Source organism: Cervus elaphus, chromosome 26 (assembly GCF_910594005.1).
Source record: "Cervus elaphus chromosome 26, mCerEla1.1, whole genome shotgun sequence".
NCBI lineage: Eukaryota > Metazoa > Chordata > Mammalia > Artiodactyla > Cervidae > Cervus > Cervus elaphus.
In genome coordinates, this window is record NC_057840.1 from 19,944,552 (window position 1) to 19,963,825 (window position 19,274).

Sequence of the window (19,274 nt, forward strand, 5' to 3'; positions counted from 1 at the left end):
TGTCAATCCCCACTTCACCTTTTCATTTCCAAATTCTCCCCCCATTCACATTTCAGCTTAGGACGCATTGCTTCTGTCTGAAGAGACAGGGCAAAGAAACGGCTCTGGAAAGTTAACGCAACAGTCTACTTCAGGTATCTTTCTAAGTCTTGCACTTGGACCTGTTGACATTTAAGCTTAGAAGATCAAGAATTGCTGACTTTGTTCTCGAGTACAGTCCTGACAAATTCCCCAAATCTCCCAGCCCCGCTGAGGAATGGTCCTAAGAAGAAACAACTACCCAGTTTGATTCTTAAAGTTTATTATCCCAGCACAGACACCAATCTATTCGCAACAATCACATCAGTTATCAGTCTTACTTGAATTGGTACATCAGGTTGTTCCAATACCTGAACAATTTCCTACCCATTATCATCAGAAGCCATAAAAGATATAAAGGAACTAACTTGGATCCAGGTATGCACATTTGATCAGACCAGCATAAAAAATACACTTATGACAGAGTGGTTCTACTTTGGATACTTCCTTTAACATTACACTTTTTAAAAAGTTACTTAGTCTAGTGCTGAACTTCTAAGTTTACATTCAGAGGCTGCTTAAGAAGAAAACTAGAAAAATGGAGATTGTATTCCCTGAAACTTGTGAGAAATGCTCCTGTCTCCTACTCCCTGCTTTAAACAATAATCTGACACAACAAGGAATTCATTTTTTTCATAAACTCCATCATGCAAGAGTTGTTGCCAACCTCAGATAGATTTAATTTTTATAAAGAAATAGCATAGATTCCATGCTAAATCTGTGTGATTAAATTAAAACATGTTAAGTTAGGGGCTCAGGAGAACTTGCCTCAACTAGTACCATGAATTCAACACACCATCCTAGAAACAAATGTCCTTCTAAAGAAAGAACAAATAAAAAAATTAGGGAATTTCCTGGCAGTCCAGTAATTAGAACTTGGAGCTATCACTGCTGGTGCCCTGGGTTCAATCCCTGGTCAGGAAACTAAAATCACATAAGCCAGGTGGTGTAGCCAGAGGGGGGGGAAAAAATTAAACAAAAATCTTGATTGTAAACCTTTATGAATATGCAGTTTTTGTATGAAAAATGCTTTTTAGCACAACCAGCAATTTTCCAGTAACTGAACAAAGCTGCACAACTGTCTGCCCCCACCTAGAACATGAAAGGTGATTTTTATTTAAAAAACTATAAAATAGCAGATTGAGTAGGCAAATTTTAAATATGACAGTGCAGCCATTTTACTTTATTGGTTCCTGGTGAGAAATTCCAAGGATGAATTCCATCTCCAGACATGATATTTTGCAGGAAGCAGCGGTTTGAGGTTTAAGTAAGTAGCTCTGGTAATGAGACATTTTGACTCCTCATATCGTTCACTTGTGAATTACAGATGGGCCAGTACTGTCAAAGGAGGTAAAGACGCTGTCTTACCAAAGTGTGACCACGTGTGTGTGCATCTGTGTCCATGTGCACACGCATGCATACAGCAATGGGCCGCCAAGGACATTTTCATCTGCTTGTTTTTCTCTGAGACTCTGACTACATAGCATTGTTTTCCAGCAATATTCAGTCTCTGACTCCTTGGTGACAATTGTGTGACGCAGCAAGGTGCTCAGGGCTCCTCCTCCACAGGCTCCTGGGGGCAGATATTGTCTCTGTGTCTGCGTCATGGAATCTATTATACCTGGCATCCTTTAGATTAGGCTCTTAAGGCTTACTACGCATGAGTTTCTTCAAAAGAATGTGTAAGCCATTCCAATAATAAGGCAGGCATGATAGGGGACAATTATGCCACTTATACAAGTCTCATGTTTACTTAGTGTACATACCTAGTGTATTTATCGCATGAAACGCCGCATTTTTTACTCTCCTCCTTTTTGGAGGTAAAATTACCTTAAGTACAAATACAAAATGAAATAAATAATAATAATAATAGAAAGTAAATGCAAACAGTTACCATTTTCTCATAGAATTTTATGTATCATGGTAATAAAATTAATAAGTGATTTTAATATAGCTGAAACATCCACAAAAGTTAAAATTTAGTTGACTTCTAAGTCATATCATTAATGTAATATGTTGTTTTCTTCATTTTTTTGTTTTAGTTTTAAATAACAATTTAAAAGAATAAAATTCTATTTTAAAGATATCAATCAAATTCAGAAAACTATGTCCTTCAGGAATTAAATTTGTACTAACCAATCAAAAATATTACATCTTGTAGCTGACATTGCTTCACTGCTTCTAATTTAAACACAAATAAAACAAAATTGCTACTGGACATGAGTGGAGAAATAAACAAAATGAGAGAAAGAATTGAAATAATTCAAGCTCTGGTTCTTCCTCTTTATAACCTTTGTACTATCATTGTTTATATCAAACCTACCAAGTACGTCATGAGAAACGCTGGGATGGAGTAAGCACAGCTGGAATCAAGATTGCTGGGAGAAATATCAATAACCTCAGATACGCAGATGACACCAACCTTATGGCAGAAAGTAAAGAAGAACTAAAGAGCCTCTTGATGAAAGTGAAAGAGGAGAGTGAAAAAGTTGGCTGAAAGCGCAACATTCAGAAAACTAAGATCATGGCATCCAGTCCCATCACTTCATGGCGAATAGATGGGGAAACAGTGGAACCAGTGGCTGACTTTATTTTTATGGGCTCCAAAATCACTGCAGGTGGTGATTGCAGCTATGAAATTAAAAGATGTTTACTCCTTGAAAGGAAAGTTATGACCAACCTAGACAGCATATTAAAAAGCAGAGACATTATTTTGTCAACAAAGGTCTGTCTAGTCAAAGCTATGGTTTTTCCAGTAGTCATGTATGGATGTGAGAGTTAGACTCTAAAGAAAGCTGAGCACAGAAGAAGTGATGCTTTTGAACTGTGGTGTTGCAGAAGACTCTTGAGAGTCCCTTGGACTTCAAGGAGACCCAACCAGTCCATCCTAAAGGAGATCAGTCCTGGTTGTTCATTGGATGGACTGATGTTGAAGCTGAAACTCCAATACTTTGGCCACCTGATGCGAAGTGCTGACTCATTTGAAAAGACCCTGATGCAGGGAAAGATTGAGGGAAGAAGGAGAAGGGGATAACAGAGGATGAGATGGTTGGATGGCATCACTGACTCAGTGGACATGCGTTTGAGTGGACTCCGGGAGTTAGTGATGGACAGGGAGTCCTGGCGTTCTGTGGTTCATGGGGTCGCAAAGAGTCGGACACAACAGAGCAACTGAACGGAACTGAACTGCTTCAGTGCAGGATATGTAGCATCCTAGGACCTGGGGATGTGAACTTTGTCAGAAACCAGCTAGAACTCCAAACCATTATGAACTTACTATAGAAACAAGCATTTGTAGCTAAATCCACATGCATTAGAGCCAGGAAAATAACTGGGATTCTCTACATTGACTTCTTTGTAAAATACAATGTCTATTAAAGGACAAGTAATAATACAAACAAATTTGCAGCTAATATGTAATTAAAACTTGGTCGTAACTATAAAAATTAGAACTTAAATCAACAACTTTTTTTCAAGATTCATCATTGACATTGCTTAGAATTACTAGCCCATGATTGTGACGAAAAGCAAATTAACCTGTACTCATTTTAATTATAGTTTTTAAGTTCTCTATAGATAATGCACTTCTGTAGTGATACACAGAGGGCTGTCTATTCCTAGCGACCGATCATCAGGACACTACTGACTTCTAATAAAGCATCTACAAAGCATGTAATTGCAGAAACCCAATTTGCACACAAGTTTTAAAATATCAAAATAAATTCCCAATGTCCTATCCATTCTTCCTTCGGATTTTTGACAATTTCATTTAATGATACAATACGCAGGAGATCAAGGCTGGCACCTATTTCACTTCAAGATTTTTGGTCTTATCTTGAAAATACAGCTAGTTTTCCATAATAACTTCGGTACTCCCTTCATCCTAGGATTTTTCTGAACATTTTTGGAACCTATTTATATTCTTATCATGGTCCATGTTAGGGGTTTATACATACTGTCACTTTAATACTTGCTATTTACTACTTCTATGTATTGTTCTCTTTAAAGTTATTCTTTTAAGCTTTAAAGGCTGTCACCTGGGTTCTGGATTCCAAGATTCAGTTATATAATTTTGGTCACATTTCCAGCATACGTTCAGAGAACTTCAAATGAAACCATGCTGGTTGTTCTATTATCTTCAGATAATTTTTCACCCTCCCACCTCATGTTGCTAATTAAAAATTAAACATAAAACTGGTTTAAGAAAGAAGACAAGTAAACCCTCCAGCTATAACAGAAGCTTGATTTGCAATAGTAAGCCAGCACATTCAATAGATTAGAAACCATGCCAATGGACCAGGATCCCGGAACCACGAGGCTGCCCTCATCTGCATTTGAAACCTGGAATGCTTGAACGGCAGCGTACCCTCCTTTGAGAGGGTACACAAACACACCTGTGCTTCCTATTGACATTCACCTGCTAACTAATTAACACTCCCTTTTTGACTTACAATAACTTTCCCGGAAAAACTACTTTACTATAATGTTTTAATCTATTGAATTCCTGATGTCATATAAATGTGTTCATCCCAATCTGCCTATGGCTGGATAGAAACAGTGAGGTGCTGCAGCTGGCTTCTGCCAGCTTGCTAGAGATGATATTTAGATGCATGCATGCTTGCGAAGTTCGTTCAGTGTGCTGACTCTGCGACCTCATGGATGTAGTCCGTCAGGCTCCTCTGTCCAAGGGATTCTCCAGGCAAGAATACTGGGTTGCCATGTCCTTCTCCAGGGGACCTTCCCCCATGCACAGATCAAACACGAGTCTAAGTTTCCTGCATTCTCAGGCAGGCTCTTTACCACTAGCGCCACCTGGGAAGCCTTACTGAGATGGCATCTCCTCCCAATTTTTATTCAACGATGTCACACTGGTATTTTGAAACTGGCCCTGGCAGAAACATTTACACCACAGAAAATGGCAAATGTCACAAGTCTGGACTCCCCCCAAGAGCTGGCTTTTAAACATTTCCCAGCACAACTAACTGTTATTACTTCACAAAGGTAACTTTATCCTCTTTGCTTCTAGTCTGCCATTTCCTCCTCCAGGGGATCTTCCCACCCCAGGGATCGAACCCAAGTCTCTTATGTCTCCTACTTTGACAAGTGGGTTCTTTACCACTAGCGCCACCTGAGAGACCAAACATGCATGCATCTACATGAATGATTAAAAAGGAACAAGCATTCACTTAGAGATCAACGAGGGTGTCCATCCCCTCTCAATACAGTACGCTGAATGAAAAAGGACGCCACAGTTCATCAGAATACATGATACTGTTTTAAACATCTAATACAAGAGAGCAAACATGCTCTGATCCATGAGTCTGTATCAGCCAGGGTCTTAGCACTGGCATACGTAAATGCTTACCTGAGAACAGTGCAAATGAAAAGCTATTTACTCGAAAGGGATATATGTATATCTATAGCTGATTCACATTGGTGTACAGCAGCAACCAACACAACATTGTAATGCAATTATCCTCCAATTAAAAATAAATTTAAAAAAGAAAGCTGTTTGTGGAGGGGTGGGCTCCACTCCTAGTTTATCTTTATCTTTATCACTCCTTGTCTTCTTCCGCTGTTTTCCTGGCGCTCTTTTTGTCCGTGGGGTGTGGGTAATAGCCTATGAACAGTCATAGGCTTTTGAAGACTTTTAACTGTTTTGTTTATTCCTTTTCATTTATAAGAACATCGAACATTCAATTTCAGAGAACCAATGATCCCATACTCTCAAATTCTTTCACACGCCTCCAACTGGGAGTCACAGCCTGTGACTGCTTCAGCCAATTGAGTATGACACAGGTGATGCTATATGATTTCTGAGGCGAGGCCAGAAAAGGCCATGAAGCATCCTCCCAGTTCTCAGGATGTCTGCTGAGGGAGAGGGTGGGGGTAGGGGTACCAACCACCAAGTAAGAAGTGCAGCTTCTCCCAGACCACCATACTTAGGGGCTTTGGTCAACAGTCCGGCTGAGTTCCTATCTGACAACCAGCCTCGACAGCCAGACAGGTGAGTGAGACATCATAGACATTCAGCCTCAACCAGCTAGTATGAGGTGAATAGTGCCCCTCCAAAATGAATGTCAAGTCCTAACCTCTGGAACTTGTGAATGCAACCATATTTGCAAAGATGGTCTTTGCAGACGTAGCCAAGTTAAGAGGAAGTCATACTGAACTAGAATGGGTTCATCCAGATGGGTTCAACCAGATGGGAGCATCCAAGTACTAACCAGGCCTGACCCTGCTTAACTTTCGAAATCAGATGAGATTGGGCATGTTCAGGGTGCTGTGGCTGTAGACCAGAGGGGTTCCTAATCTAATAACTGGTGTCTTTACTAGAAGCAGGAAATACGGACACAGGGACAAACAGAAGAAGCAGCCTACCCTGCGAAGAGACAGACAGGGAGGTCACCTGAGAAGAAAGGCAGAGATGGACGGGATTCACCTGTGAGGGGAAGAATACCGGCAACCACCGAGGAGTCGGTGAAGAATCTGCCTGCCATGCAAAAGACCGCTTGCAATGCAGGAGACCAGGTTTCGATCCCTGGGTTGGGAAGATCCCCTGGAGAAGGTAATGGCAACCCACTACAGATTCTTGCCTGGGAAATCCCATGGACAGAGGAGCCTGGTGGGCCACATGGGATTGCAAAAGAGTCAGATGTGACTTAGCAACTGAACCACCACAGGAAGCAAGGAACAAGCAGGGAATGATCTGCTTTTAGAGTCTTCAGGCAGAGTACAGCCCTGCTGACACCTTGATTTTGGACTTCTGGCTCCAAATTGGTGAGCAATAAATCTCTGTCCTTTGAAGCGCCTAGTTTGTGATACATTGTTACAGAAACCCTGGAAAACTAAGGCAGTAGCCTTCAGGTGACTGCAGCCCAGTTGTTATCTGGCTGCAAACACAAGTGAACCTCCAAGTTAGAAATGCCCAACCAAAACCCTCCCCTGGTGGTCCAGTGGTTAAGATGCCACACTCCCAGTGCAGGGGGCAGAAGTTTGATCCCTGGTGTGGGAAGACCCCTCATGCCATGTAGTGTGGCCAAAAAAATAAAATTTAAAGAGTTAAAAAAAAAAGTCGCTGCTGATTTCCTGACCTTCCCAGTTGTGAGCAAAATGAAATGGTTGTTTTAAGACTTTAACTTTTGAGGTAATTTGTTACATAGTAATGATAACTGGAACACTTGGTTCACTCCCATTCACCCTTCAAGTTTCAACTCAGCTTTCACAGTCCTGGAAGCCTTCTCCAACCTCCTCCTATCTGAGTTGCATGTCCCTCCTCCAAAATCCCACAGTATCTCTATTTACCCACCTTGTTTACTCTGCATTGTCCACGGAACCCATATGTCAGTTAAGTTCAGTTCAGTTGCTCAGTCATGTCTGACTCTTTGCAACCCCATGAACCGCCGCACACCAGGCCTCCCTGTCCATTACCACCTCTCGGAGTTCACCCAAACCCATGTTCATTGAGTCTGTGATGCCATCCAACCATCTCATCCTATGTCATCCCCTTCTCCTTCTGCCCTCAATCTTTCCCAGCATCAGGGTCTTTTCAAATGAGTTAACTCTTCTCATCAGGCGGCCAAAGTATTGGAGTTTCAGCTTCAACATCAGTCCATCTAATGAACACCCAGGACTAATCTCCTTTAGGATGGACTGGTTGGATCTCCTTGCAGTCCAAGGGACTCTCAAGAGTCTTCTGCAACACCACAGTTCAAAAGCATCAATTCTTCTGTGCTCAGCTTTCTTTAGAGTCCAACTCTCACATCCATACATGACTACTGGAAAAACCATAGCTTTGACTAGACAGACCTTTGTTGACAAAGTAATGTCTCTGCTTTATAATATGCTGTCTAGGTTGGTCGTAACTTTCCTTCCAAGGGAGTAAGCTTCTTTTAATTTCATAGCTGCAATCACCACCTGCAGTGATTTTGGAGCCCATAAAAATAAAGTCAGCCACTGGTTCCACTGTTTCCCCATCTATTTCCCATGAAGTGATGGGCCCAGATGCCATGATCTTAGTTTTCTGAATGTTGAGTTTTACCCATCTTGTTACTCTGCATTGTCCATGGAACCCATATGTAAGTTATCACCCAAAGACAGTCTTTCCTTTTGTCATACACCCAACCTCTTCTTCACATTCACCCAAAACATGAACTCACCCTCTTCACCTCAAAGTTTTAGTAAAGGTTTTGTAGAGGAGATAGAAGAGAAAGATGGTATGACACACTCACAGAGCAGATAACTGAAACACTCACCATTAGATATCTTTTTGTTTGTTGTGCTTGTTTGTTTAATCTGAAGTTTTCCAGGGGTTCTTTACTGCAGAAATTCTCAGAACTCATCAGATGTCAATGTCACCCCATAAGGAAAAGAAAGTATTGAGAGTGATCTCCCAAACTGATGAAATCACAGAACTCTTTTCATGGAGTAGTTTCAAAGGCATGGGCTATTCCTAAACACTCATGATTATTCTACATTCCTTCCAAATAATATATTATTCTTTCTTCAAAGTTATGGACACTTTGAAAAAGGAGCACAACCCTGGGCATGTTACTTTGACTTCTTTATCATCATTAAGAAGTCTCAGAATGAGTTTCTGTAGAGATACTTTGAAGATTCCCATCACTCTGGATTGGGTTTAATGAGCTTCATATCGCGAGTTTTACAGAACAGCTAAAAAACTCCCATCTCTGGTGTCCAAAGTCAAGTAGAAAGCCATTTGGGGAACACTGAATACTTAATTTTCTTGTTCTTTTTTATTTCTTTGAGTCATAATACTAACAGACTATTAAGTTCATGGCTTCTACATACATGGCACAGAGAAGGTCAAATCGAGACGGAAGTTTTGACAGTGCTGCAAACACCTTCAAATATAGTTCTCTCAGCTCCCAAATGACTGTAAGGGCCAAAGCCTTAGACTGTATAGATCACAAAAAACTGTGGAAAACTCTTCAAGAGATGGTAATATCAGACCACTTTGCCTGCCTCCTGAGAAATCTGTATGCAGGTCAAGAAGCAATAGTTAGAATCAGACATGGAACAACAGACTGGTTCCAAATCGGGGAAGGAGTACGTCAAGACTGTATTGTCATCCAGCTTATTTAACTCATATGCAGAACACATCATGCTAAATGCTGGGCTGGATGAACTGCAAGCTGAAATCAATATTTCTGGGAGAAATATTAATAACATCAGATATACAGATGATACCACTCTTATGGCAAAAAGTGAAGAGGAACTAAAGAGCCTCTTGATGAAAGTGAAAGAAAAGAGTGAAAAAGTTGGCTTAAAACTCAACATTCAGAAAACTAAGATCATGGATGGCATCCAGTCCCATCACTCCATGGCAAATAGATGAAGAAACAATGGAAACAGTGACAGACTTTATTTTCTTGGGCTCCAAAATCATTGCAGATGGTGACTGCAGCCATGAAATTAAAAGATGCTTGCTCCTTGGAAGAAAAGCTATGACAAACCTAAACCCCATAGTAAAAAGCAGACATTACTTTGCCAACAAAGTTCTGTATAGTCAAAGCTATGGTTTTACCAGTAGATATGTATGGATGTGAGAGTTGGACTATAAAGAAAGGTGAGCACTGAAGAATTGATGCATTTGAACTGTGGTGTTGGAGAAGACTCTTGAAAGTCCCCTGGACTGCAAGGAGATCAAACCAGTCAACCCTAAAGGAAATCAGTCCTGAATATTCACTAGAAGGACTGATGTTGAACCTGAAGCTCCAATACTTTGGCCCCCTGATGCAAAGAACTGACTGACTGGAAAAGACCCTGATGCTGGGAAAGATTGAAGGTGGGAGGAGAAGGGGACGACAGAGAATGAGATGGTTGGATGGCATCACAGACTGGATGGACATGAGTTTGAGCAAGCTCTGGGACTTGATGATGGACAGGGAAGCCTGGCCTGCTTCAGTCCATGGGGTCACAAAGAGTTGGACACATGGAGTGACTGAACTGAACTGAACTGAGTTTTCTTGTGGAGAACAAAACTGCTGCTGCTGCTAAGTCGTTTCAGTCATGTCCGGCTCTGTGCGACCCCATGGACAGCAGCCCACCAGGCTCCGCCATCCCTGGGATTCTCCAGGCAAGAACACTGGAGTGGGTTGCCATTTCCTTCTCCAATGCAGGAAAGTGAAAAGTGAAAGTGAAGTCGCTCAGTCGTGTCCGACTCTTTGCGACCCCATGGACTGCAGCCTACCAGGCTCCTCCGCCCGTGGGATTTTCCAGGCAAGAGTACTGGAGTGGGTTGCCATTGCCTTCTCCGGAGAACAAAGCAGGTGACATCATTTTCTAGCCACTGACAAGCGCGGGTGAATTATGTATTCGAGCAGCAGGACAGCATGTTTGTGAGCCCAGGGCCCAGGGATGGATGATGCCAAGGACAGAGTAAGGATACTGATAGGCGACTCACATATCCTATTATTCAGTGTTGCAGCTCCGTGTGATCCATGATCTCCGTCTGTACAGTTTTCCTTAATCAGAAGAGCTTGAAATGCAAGAACTGTGCATACTCGACCTCCTATAGGATCAAAAGAAAACCAAGCACACCGTTTTAATAATTGCAATTTTGCAACGATAAATAAAGATTTTGGCACCCAATCAACAAAGGCAGGCACAGCCAGGGGGCCTCAGTGCACAGGTGCCCTCCGTGAGCAGGCGCCAAAAGGCTGGGGGCAGGGCTGGGGTGGGGCTGTGTTCAGGGATTGGGCGGGGCTGGGTGGGGCTGGGCGGGGCCGGGCGGGGCCGTGGGCGGGGCCGTGGGCGGGGTCGGGCGGGGCCATGGGCGGGGCCATGGGCGGGGCTGGGCGGGGCTGGGCGGGGCTGTGTCCTTTCCTGGGTCGCCAGTGCTGGGAGCGAGCCTCAGAACCTCAGGCTGTGGACGTTGGCCTCCGTGGCCTCGCAAAGTACTTAAGATTTCGAGCTTTTGCTGAACTTGTAAAAGAAGCACTTGAGTGATGGATTAATAAGAACACTGAAATTCCGTGGAAGGTTTCACATTGGAGAATCTTGAACTTTGATCCTCATCCGGCAGTTCCACTGTTCACGTAACTTCAGATGAATGAAGACTTCATTAAGGAAGACAGCTGACCAGTGGTCCAGAGCTGATGCAGGTATCACTGGTGTATCTGCTAGCATAATGAAGAAAAGAATGACTCACGCAAAACATCAGAGCAGAGTGGGACCCAGCTCACTTGTTTCTCAGCCGGAACAGAGCATCATAGGCTGCAGGATTCGCCATGGGTGGAAAGAAGGTAACAGCCCTATCACCCACTGGAATGGAACCATTGTGGGCCAGGTGCCTATAAATCCCTCTTTGTATCTTATAAAATACGATGGATTTGACTGTGTCTATGGACTAGAACTTAATAAAGATGAAAGAATTTCTGCACTGGAAGTCCTCCCTGATAGAGTTGCAACATCTCAAATCTGTGATGCACACCTAACGGACATGATGATTAGCAAAGCAGTGAAGCACCTGTTTGAATCGGAGGATGGCTCTAAAGATGAGTGGAGGGGAATGATCCTAGCACCCGTCCCTGTAATGAACACGTGGTTTTATATCACCTACGAAAAAGATCCTATCTTGTATATGTACCAGCTCTTAGATGATTATAAAAAAGGTGACCTTCACATTATGCCTTATTCTATTGATTCACTTCCAATACAAAGGGAACAAGGAGACGTGGTAGACTTCTTGGTTGGCAAACGAGTGGAATACGCCAAACAAGATGGCTCTGAAAGGAATGGCATGATCATCCATCAAATAGAGGTCAAACCCTCTATCTGCTTCATCAAATTTGATGATGATTTCCATATTTATGTCTACAATGTGGTGAAAGCATTCTAGATGTCTTCACTAATTTGGCCAGATTTGTGAAACTATTAAATGTGTAATCTGTAGATGTAAAGGTTTGACTGCTTTCCATTTTAATGAGAGCTTAAATGTCCCTGTGAACCCACAATTTGCCAGCAGAATTGATTTTGTTCAGAATAGTATAGATGTCTGCGAAAACAGTGTATTATTTGTAAAGAACCCTTTCCACTTAAAAGAAGTCTGTCTGTTTGGAGGGGAGTTATAGACAAGTTTGGTAAAAAGTTAAGCTAGTCTCATAGTTACATAAAACTAAAAGGTTTTATCTGCTTTCCCTTCACTCCTAACATTGTTTTTCTGTGTTGTCACAATACAAGCACAACGCGGTGTTTCTGCCTCTCTGTATCTCTGCACAGATATCCACAGATACCTCTCTATTGTGTGATACATATATATGTGCAGGCACAGATCGGTATACACACACATACACACACACTTCATTGGCAGTCCTTTATGGATTGGAGTCGGGGTTAAATAATTTCCTCCAATTCAACAGGAATTTTTTAAGGAAGTCAATCATATTTGGCATATGACTGCTGCTTGTTTAAAATTAAATTTGGGCACAGAAAGCCCATCGGGACATTCAATTGTTTGGAAAGTCAAAAGTGCAATGCACCTTTTCGGTCTGAAAGTCCAAACAAGATTAAATTGTGAGCCATTAATGACCCACATTAGAATTTAACCATTAGAAATCTGGGTAAAATGTTGACTTTGATTCTAAGCTTTGCAAAATGTTTATTTACATTTTTGGTTACATTTTTTTCTTTTATATTTTACTTTTTTGGGGGGTTGGGGGTCAAAGTCCAGGTGGTTTAATTTGGTCCACACAGTGTAACACAGGTGTATTTTGGTCAGTACTTTTCGTCCATTATTTGTACAAATCAGTAATTTGGATTTTAGCACATGATTTAAAATTCAGTAGTACATCAGTGGTTTGTGTGTATGTGGTAAGTTCCTGGGAGAACACAAATATTAGAAATGCAACCTTAAGAATAGTTTTGTTGCTTTTTAACACATCCTCTGGGACACCTTTTGTTTTTATTCCTATTTTACTGATGGTATGATTATGGTCAGAAAGCTTTTTCTCCTGGGCTTGTCCCGACAAAGAGTGTCTGGGCAAGCGACAGCAGAAGCCCTCTGATATCTCAGTGGCGCTGCACCCTCTTGCAGCCTCCATGCAGCTGATGTGGATTCATCCCACAGAGTGGACCCTGGCATGCAGGGTCAGTCACCTGCGCCGGCTCATGGGTGTAACTGACACCAGCCTCCAGCCACAGGCTCTTTATGTGGCTTACTCTGCAAGGTTGTTTTAACCAAAATAGAACTGCAAAAGTGGTTGGTCTTGCAGCGAAATGGCCATCTGTCACTTTGTTTCGGAGGAGCCCTGGCATTTTGAAAGCTAAGAGAAAGGCAGTATGTGGAACCAGTCTCCTGGGGCGATTAGAAATCCGACCTGAGATTTGGTTGGAAGGTGAAATGCCTACCTAGGCTCTTAATCAAATATCAGAGGTCCCTACAACCTCCACTGTGGCTGTTCTTGGTGTTAGAGATTGTGTAGTTTCAAGGCCTGGCTGTGAATGGTTGGCATGATGCACATTTCTTCCTGCAGGAAAGCTGTGTCTTGAGCTTCTGGCTGGTAACCCCTTGCACCCCGTAAATACAGCACCCCATTTTCTGCAGTGTGCCCAGCGCCTCCCGGGTTTCAGCCAGGGGAGAGCTTCTCCATGCAGTGAGAATCCCACCCAGGTCTGAGATGCTCCTCCCCGCTTGAACAAGGTCACGCTGCACCTGTGTCATCTGCTTTCCTGGTGGCCCTTGTAATAACCCCTCCATGTGAATCTCAAGGCTGAACCTGGCTCCCGGAGCCCAAGTAGACACATGACCCAGGGAGTGAGTGTCCTGCGTTCACTACACAAACACCATACAGTGACTTCAGGATGAAAAATCAAGTTCTTTGGAAGCACCCAGAAAGTTGGATCAGTTAGAACATCTCATCACTGAATGACTTGAACTGTGGTTTTTCTGCAAGTACCTTTATCAACTTCAATACCTTGTTATTGGCCAGTCTCTCAAATGTGACATGTGATTATTATTATCATTATTTTAATCTTTGTTCCTTTTCTTGCCTTTAGGGTAAAGGAAGAGGAAGGAGGGTGTTGTTTTTCCATTTTTTCCCCACCTTTTATTCTTTTGGTGGATTAAACCACACTTCCTGACTCCATGACTAACTCTGCTCCACAGCCGAGTATTTCAGGCTTCATTTAGGCTTGTGTTTCAGATCTGCATGCATGGCTTGCCTTTTTGTGATATCTAAACATTGGTTTCTTGTTCTTGGAATCCAATGTGAATTTCCAACATTATCATCATGGGACTTAACAAAAGACAACTCTGTATAGAAGAATCTCTGTAAAAAATTTATTGGCCTTTCTCATTGACCTGCTAGAGTATTGTTGTGTTGTGTGTGTGCACGCCTGTCTGTGATGTCTGGGTGCTCGTAAATCTTCAAAGGAAAACCTTAAAAGCAGACCATCCTTTTTTGCATGCTATTCCAAGTAGAATGTTCAATGTAACTAACTAAAATTACATGTTAAAGATATTTAGGGTTTTTTATTTTGCGTTTTTGTTTCTCTGTTTTCAGTTTTCTATTTGCCTACTGTGCAGTTTTAGTGGTTGTAAGATAAAATGCACTCCTGAAGCAAACAGTGCCAACAGAAGGTGGTTTTCCAGTTGTATATGCCATGCAGTATGTGAAGGGACTGCAAATTCTGAGAACAATCACAGTCACTTCTCAACCAGAGTTCATTCCTATTACTGTTTTACAGTAATTGTAAAATGCCAGGCTGGATAAAGCACAAGCTGGAATCAAGATTGCCGGGAGAAATATCAATAACCTGAGATACGCAGATGACACCACCCTTATGGCAGAAAGCGGAGAAGAACTAAAGAGCCTCTTGATGAAAGTGAAAGAGGAGAGTGAAAAAGTTGGCTTAAAGCTCAACATTCAGAAAGCTAAGATCATGGTGTCCGGTCCCATCACTTCATGGCAGTAGGTGGAGATACAACGGAAACAGTGGCTGACTTTATTTTGCGGGGCTCCAAAATCGCTGCAGATGGTAACTGCAGCCGTGGAATTAAAAGACACTTGTTCCTTGGAAGAAAATCTATGACCAACCTAGACACCATATTAAAAAGCAGAGACATTACATTACCAACAAAGGTCCATGTAGTCAAAGCGATGGTTTTTCTAATGGTCTTATATGGATGTGAGAGTTGGACTATAAAGAAAGCTGAGTGCTGAAGAATTAATGCTTTTGAACTGTGGTGTTGGAGAAGACTCTTGAGAGTTCCTTGGACTGCAAGGAGATCAAACCAATCAACTCTAAAGGAAATCAGTCCTGAATATTCATTGGAAGGACTGATGCTGAGACTGAAACTCCAATACTTTGGCCCCCTGATGCGAAGAACTGACTCACTGGAAAAGACCCCGATGCTGGGAAAGATTGAAAGCAGGAGGAGAAGGGGACGACAGAGGATGAGATGGTTGGATGGCATCACCAACTGAATGGACATGAGTTTGAGCAAGCTCTGGGAGTTGGTGATGCACAAGCAAGCCTGGCGTGCTGCAGTCTATGAGGTCACAAAGCGTCAGACACAACTGGGTGACTGACCTGACTGAATGACTGTTTTACATGCCAAACCCCGAAGTGTCTTTAGCTTGAATCTCTGAATGCTGTGGGCCCATTAGAAGACTATTCTGATGGTCATAAATTGTAGTGCCTAAAAACATTCCTAAGTTACTAGTCTTTCTTTAAAAACATAAAAGTTCTCAAAAATATAGGAACAATGATTATAACAGAAAATAATTATGGCCAATATGCCTGTGGTTTTTTGGAACTGCTGCAGTTTTTGTGTTTTCCGTCATGAGTACAGTTTGAATGTGTATAGTTCAAGAGGTCTTTGTGCCTGCATTTTAAGATTAGGTAAATGACCATCTTTCAAGCTTGAATTCGTTTTTAAATTTTATTTATTTATTTATTTATTTATTTTTTAAAGTTAAAAATTCCTTAATTTTTTATTCCTGGTACCACTACCACAATTTACAGGGCAATATACCTGATGTAATGAAAAGAAAAAGAAAAAGACAAAGCTACAACAGATAAAAGACCTCAGGAATGTACATCTAATTGACACTACATTGCATTAATCAATAGCTGCACTTTTTGCAAACTGTGGCTATGGCAGTCCTGAACAAGAAGGGTTTCCTGTTTAAGCTGCAGTAACTTTTCTGACTACGGATCATCGTTCCTTCTGTGGCAGATTTTTACAGTTCCTCTAACGCATTTGGGATGACTGTCTCAAAGTAACCTGCAGCTTTCCTGACACCTCCTCGCTCTCTCTCCTGCTAAGAACTGTAGCCCTTTTCTTCTGAGTTTTTAGAACCTTCTGCTACCATATCCACCACTTCCACCACCAGATCCATAACCACCACCATAGGGACTGCCCGAGCTTCTTCCACCAAAACTACCCCCTTTCATGGGTCCATAATTTGATTGCTGTTGTCCACTATAATTTCCAAAATCATTATAGTTTCCACCACCACCATAGTTACCTCCAAAATTTCCTCCTTCATTGTAGCCATCATATCCTCCACCACCGCCACCATATCCACCACCTTGGTTTCCATATCCTGGCCCACCACCACGGTAACCTCCTCTACTCCTATAACCAGGACCACCGCCATAGTTGCCACCATCACCTCCACATCCATTGTATCCACCATCACCTCCTCCGTAACTCCCTCGGCTGCCACCACCTCCTCCACCATAGCCTCCTCTTCCACCAAAGTTTCCACCACGGCCAAAGTTACCTTCACCACCTCCAAAGTTTCCTCCATGACCCATAAAGTTGCCAGATCCACCTCTACGACCTCTTTGTGATCCAGCAGATTGCATCTCTTGTTTAGAAAGGGCCTTTTTCACTTCACAATTACGCCCATTAATAGTGTGGTATTTCTGAACAACAATTTTATCAACTGTATCATGATCATCAAAAGTTACAAAAGCAAATCCTCTCTTTTTTCCACTCTGCCTGTCTTCCATAACTTCTATGGTTTCAATCTTGCCATACTTTTCAAAGTAGTCTCTCAAATTATATTCTTCTGTATCTTCTTTAATACCACCAGCAAAAATTTTCTTCCCTGTTAGATGGGCACCAGGCTTTACAGAATCCTCTCTAGAAACAGCTCTCTTTGGCTCCACTGCACGCCCATCAACCTCGTGTGGTCGCGCTAACATTGCTGCATCCGCTTCTTCAACACAAGAGTAAGTCACAAAACCAAAGCCCCTGGAACGTTTTGTTTGGGGGTCTCTCATCACCACACAATCTGTAAGTGTGCCCCATTTCTCAAAATGTTCCCTTAAGCTATCATCTGTAGTTTCAAAGCTCAGACCACCGATAAACAGCTTTCTCAACTGCTCTGCTTCCTTGGGATCGTGACCCTCCTCCCCCCCGCGGCGGCGGCGGCGACGGCCGGAGTCGAGCTGGGGGCGACCGGGCGGCGGTTTTACCTCCATTTTGAGACCGGACTCGCCTCTTCCAACTCGAGTTCAATATCTAAATTTTATTTTAATTTTAGACATTGTGTAGATGGTTCCGTGGTCTCTGCATTTAGAAGTATAAGCAGTATAAATCTGTTGATTCTGTATGTCATTTTTATAATTATGGTGAAGCTCTGTCCTTAAGATGTTTCAAATAAACCCTATGTGTGCCAGAAAAAAAAAAAAAACTGAAAGTTGTAGCATGTATTGTACTCCTTGGTAACAGTGAGGTTACCTGAAGCTTGCCTGTCTTTGGGCTCAAAGTCCTTCATCCCCTACACTGAAAATATACCATCCTCATTCCTCAGCACACTCAGATTTTCTTATACACACACTTTTGCGTAACTGTGGCTGTCCTGTGACTACACTCGCTTGTACACTTGATTCTACCTACTGAGTTTCTACAATAAAACTAGAAGTCACTTTTGATTCCTTCCGGTCTCTGTCCCTCAGCCTGGGCAGCTGCCGCTGGCTGCAGTCTGTCTTTTTACCAACCCTGAATACCACCCTCTCCCCTGCCAGCTCCCACAGATCTCCTGCAGCACTCGGCCCGCTGCATGTCATCATGCAGAGGCAAAGACACAGACCCCTCGCCTGTGTCTTCTCTAAAGACACAGACCCCTCGCCTGTGTCTTCTCTAAAGACACAGACACGCCTTCCCATGGCCTTGTGACTTGGTCCATGACAACATCAGTTCAGTTCACTTCAGTCGCTCAGTCCTTGTCTGACTCTGCGACCCGATAGAAGGCAGCACACAGGCTTCCCTGTCCATCACCAACTTATGGAGCCTGCTCAAATTCATGTCCATCGAGTTGGTGATGCCATCCAACCATCTCATCCTCTGTCGTCCCCTTCTCCTCTTGCCTTCAATCTTTCCCAGCATCAGGGTCTTTTCCAGTGAGTCAGTTCTTCGCATCAGATGGCCAAAGTACTGGGGTTTCAGCCTCAGCATCAGTCCTTCCAATGAATAGTCAGGAATGATTTCCTTTAGGATGAACTGGTTTGATCTCCTTGCAGTCCAAGGGACTCCCAAGAGTTTTCTCCAACACCAGAGTTCAAAAGCATCAATTCTTCAGCACTCAGCTTTCTTTATAGTCCAACTCTAACATCCACACATGACCATAGGAAACACCGTAGCTTTGACTAGATGGACTTTTGTTGGCAAAGTAATGTCTTTGTTCTTTAATATGCTGTCTAGGTTGGTCTCCATGACAACATAGCGCCTGGCAAATCACGACACACCTTCCCATGCTCTTTGTGACTTGGCCCGTGACAACATAGCACCTAGCAAGTCACATTATCATATTGAGTGAACAGATTGTCATATTAAGTGAAGTAAGTCCAATGGAGAAAGACAAATGTCATATGATATCGCTTATATGTGGAAACTTAAAAAATGATACAAATGAACTTAGTGACAAAACAGACTCAAAAGCATAGAAAACAAACTTATGGTTACCATAGGGAAAACAAAAAGGAGGATAAATTAGGAGTTTGGTGTTAAAATATACACACTACTATATGTAGAGTGGATAACAAAGTACAACACAGGCAACTGCATTCAATTATCTTGTAATAACCTGTAATGGAAAAGAATCTGAAAAATAATATTAACTGATTCACTTATGTATAACTGATTATACATAATTGATTCAGTTTATATATATATATATATATACATATATATATAAAATCTAAATCACTTTGGTGTG

General features: G+C 42.2%; 2 protein-coding genes across 3 annotated transcripts; one reads left to right on the top strand and one right to left on the bottom strand.

Moving 5' to 3' along the window:
- The first annotated feature begins 11,152 nt into the window (after positions 1 to 11,152).
- On the top strand, positions 11,153 to 11,941 carry LOC122684116 (spindlin-1-like). Its single transcript, XM_043887974.1, has one exon. The coding sequence runs from the start codon at positions 11,153 to 11,155 to the stop codon at positions 11,939 to 11,941; it is 789 nt and encodes a 262-aa protein (XP_043743909.1).
- A 4,080-nt stretch (positions 11,942 to 16,021) lies between these two features.
- Positions 16,022 to 17,569, bottom strand: LOC122684498 (heterogeneous nuclear ribonucleoprotein A3-like). Of its 2 annotated transcripts, XM_043888607.1 has the most exons (2): positions 17,533 to 17,569; positions 16,022 to 17,463 (listed from the first exon to the last, which is right to left on the bottom strand). In XM_043888607.1, the coding sequence occupies exons 1-2, from the start codon at positions 17,536 to 17,538 to the stop codon at positions 16,399 to 16,401; spliced, it is 1,071 nt and encodes a 356-aa protein (XP_043744542.1). In that variant the 5' UTR covers positions 17,539 to 17,569; the 3' UTR covers positions 16,022 to 16,398. The 2 variants fall into 2 exon arrangements, with proteins under 2 accessions (XP_043744542.1, XP_043744541.1); XM_043888606.1 differs by having other exon boundaries at positions 16,022 to 17,553.
- Between the last annotated feature and the right edge of the window lie 1,705 nt (positions 17,570 to 19,274).

Bases quoted from the DNA above. Each gene is read 5' to 3' on its own strand.
- LOC122684116 (XM_043887974.1), top strand. From the start codon at position 11,153: ATGAAGACTTCATTAAGGAAGACAGCTGACCAGTGGTCCAGAGCTGAT.
- LOC122684498 (XM_043888606.1), bottom strand. From the start codon at position 17,538: ATGGAGGTAAAACCGCCGCCCGGTCGCCCCCAGCTCGACTCCGGCCGT.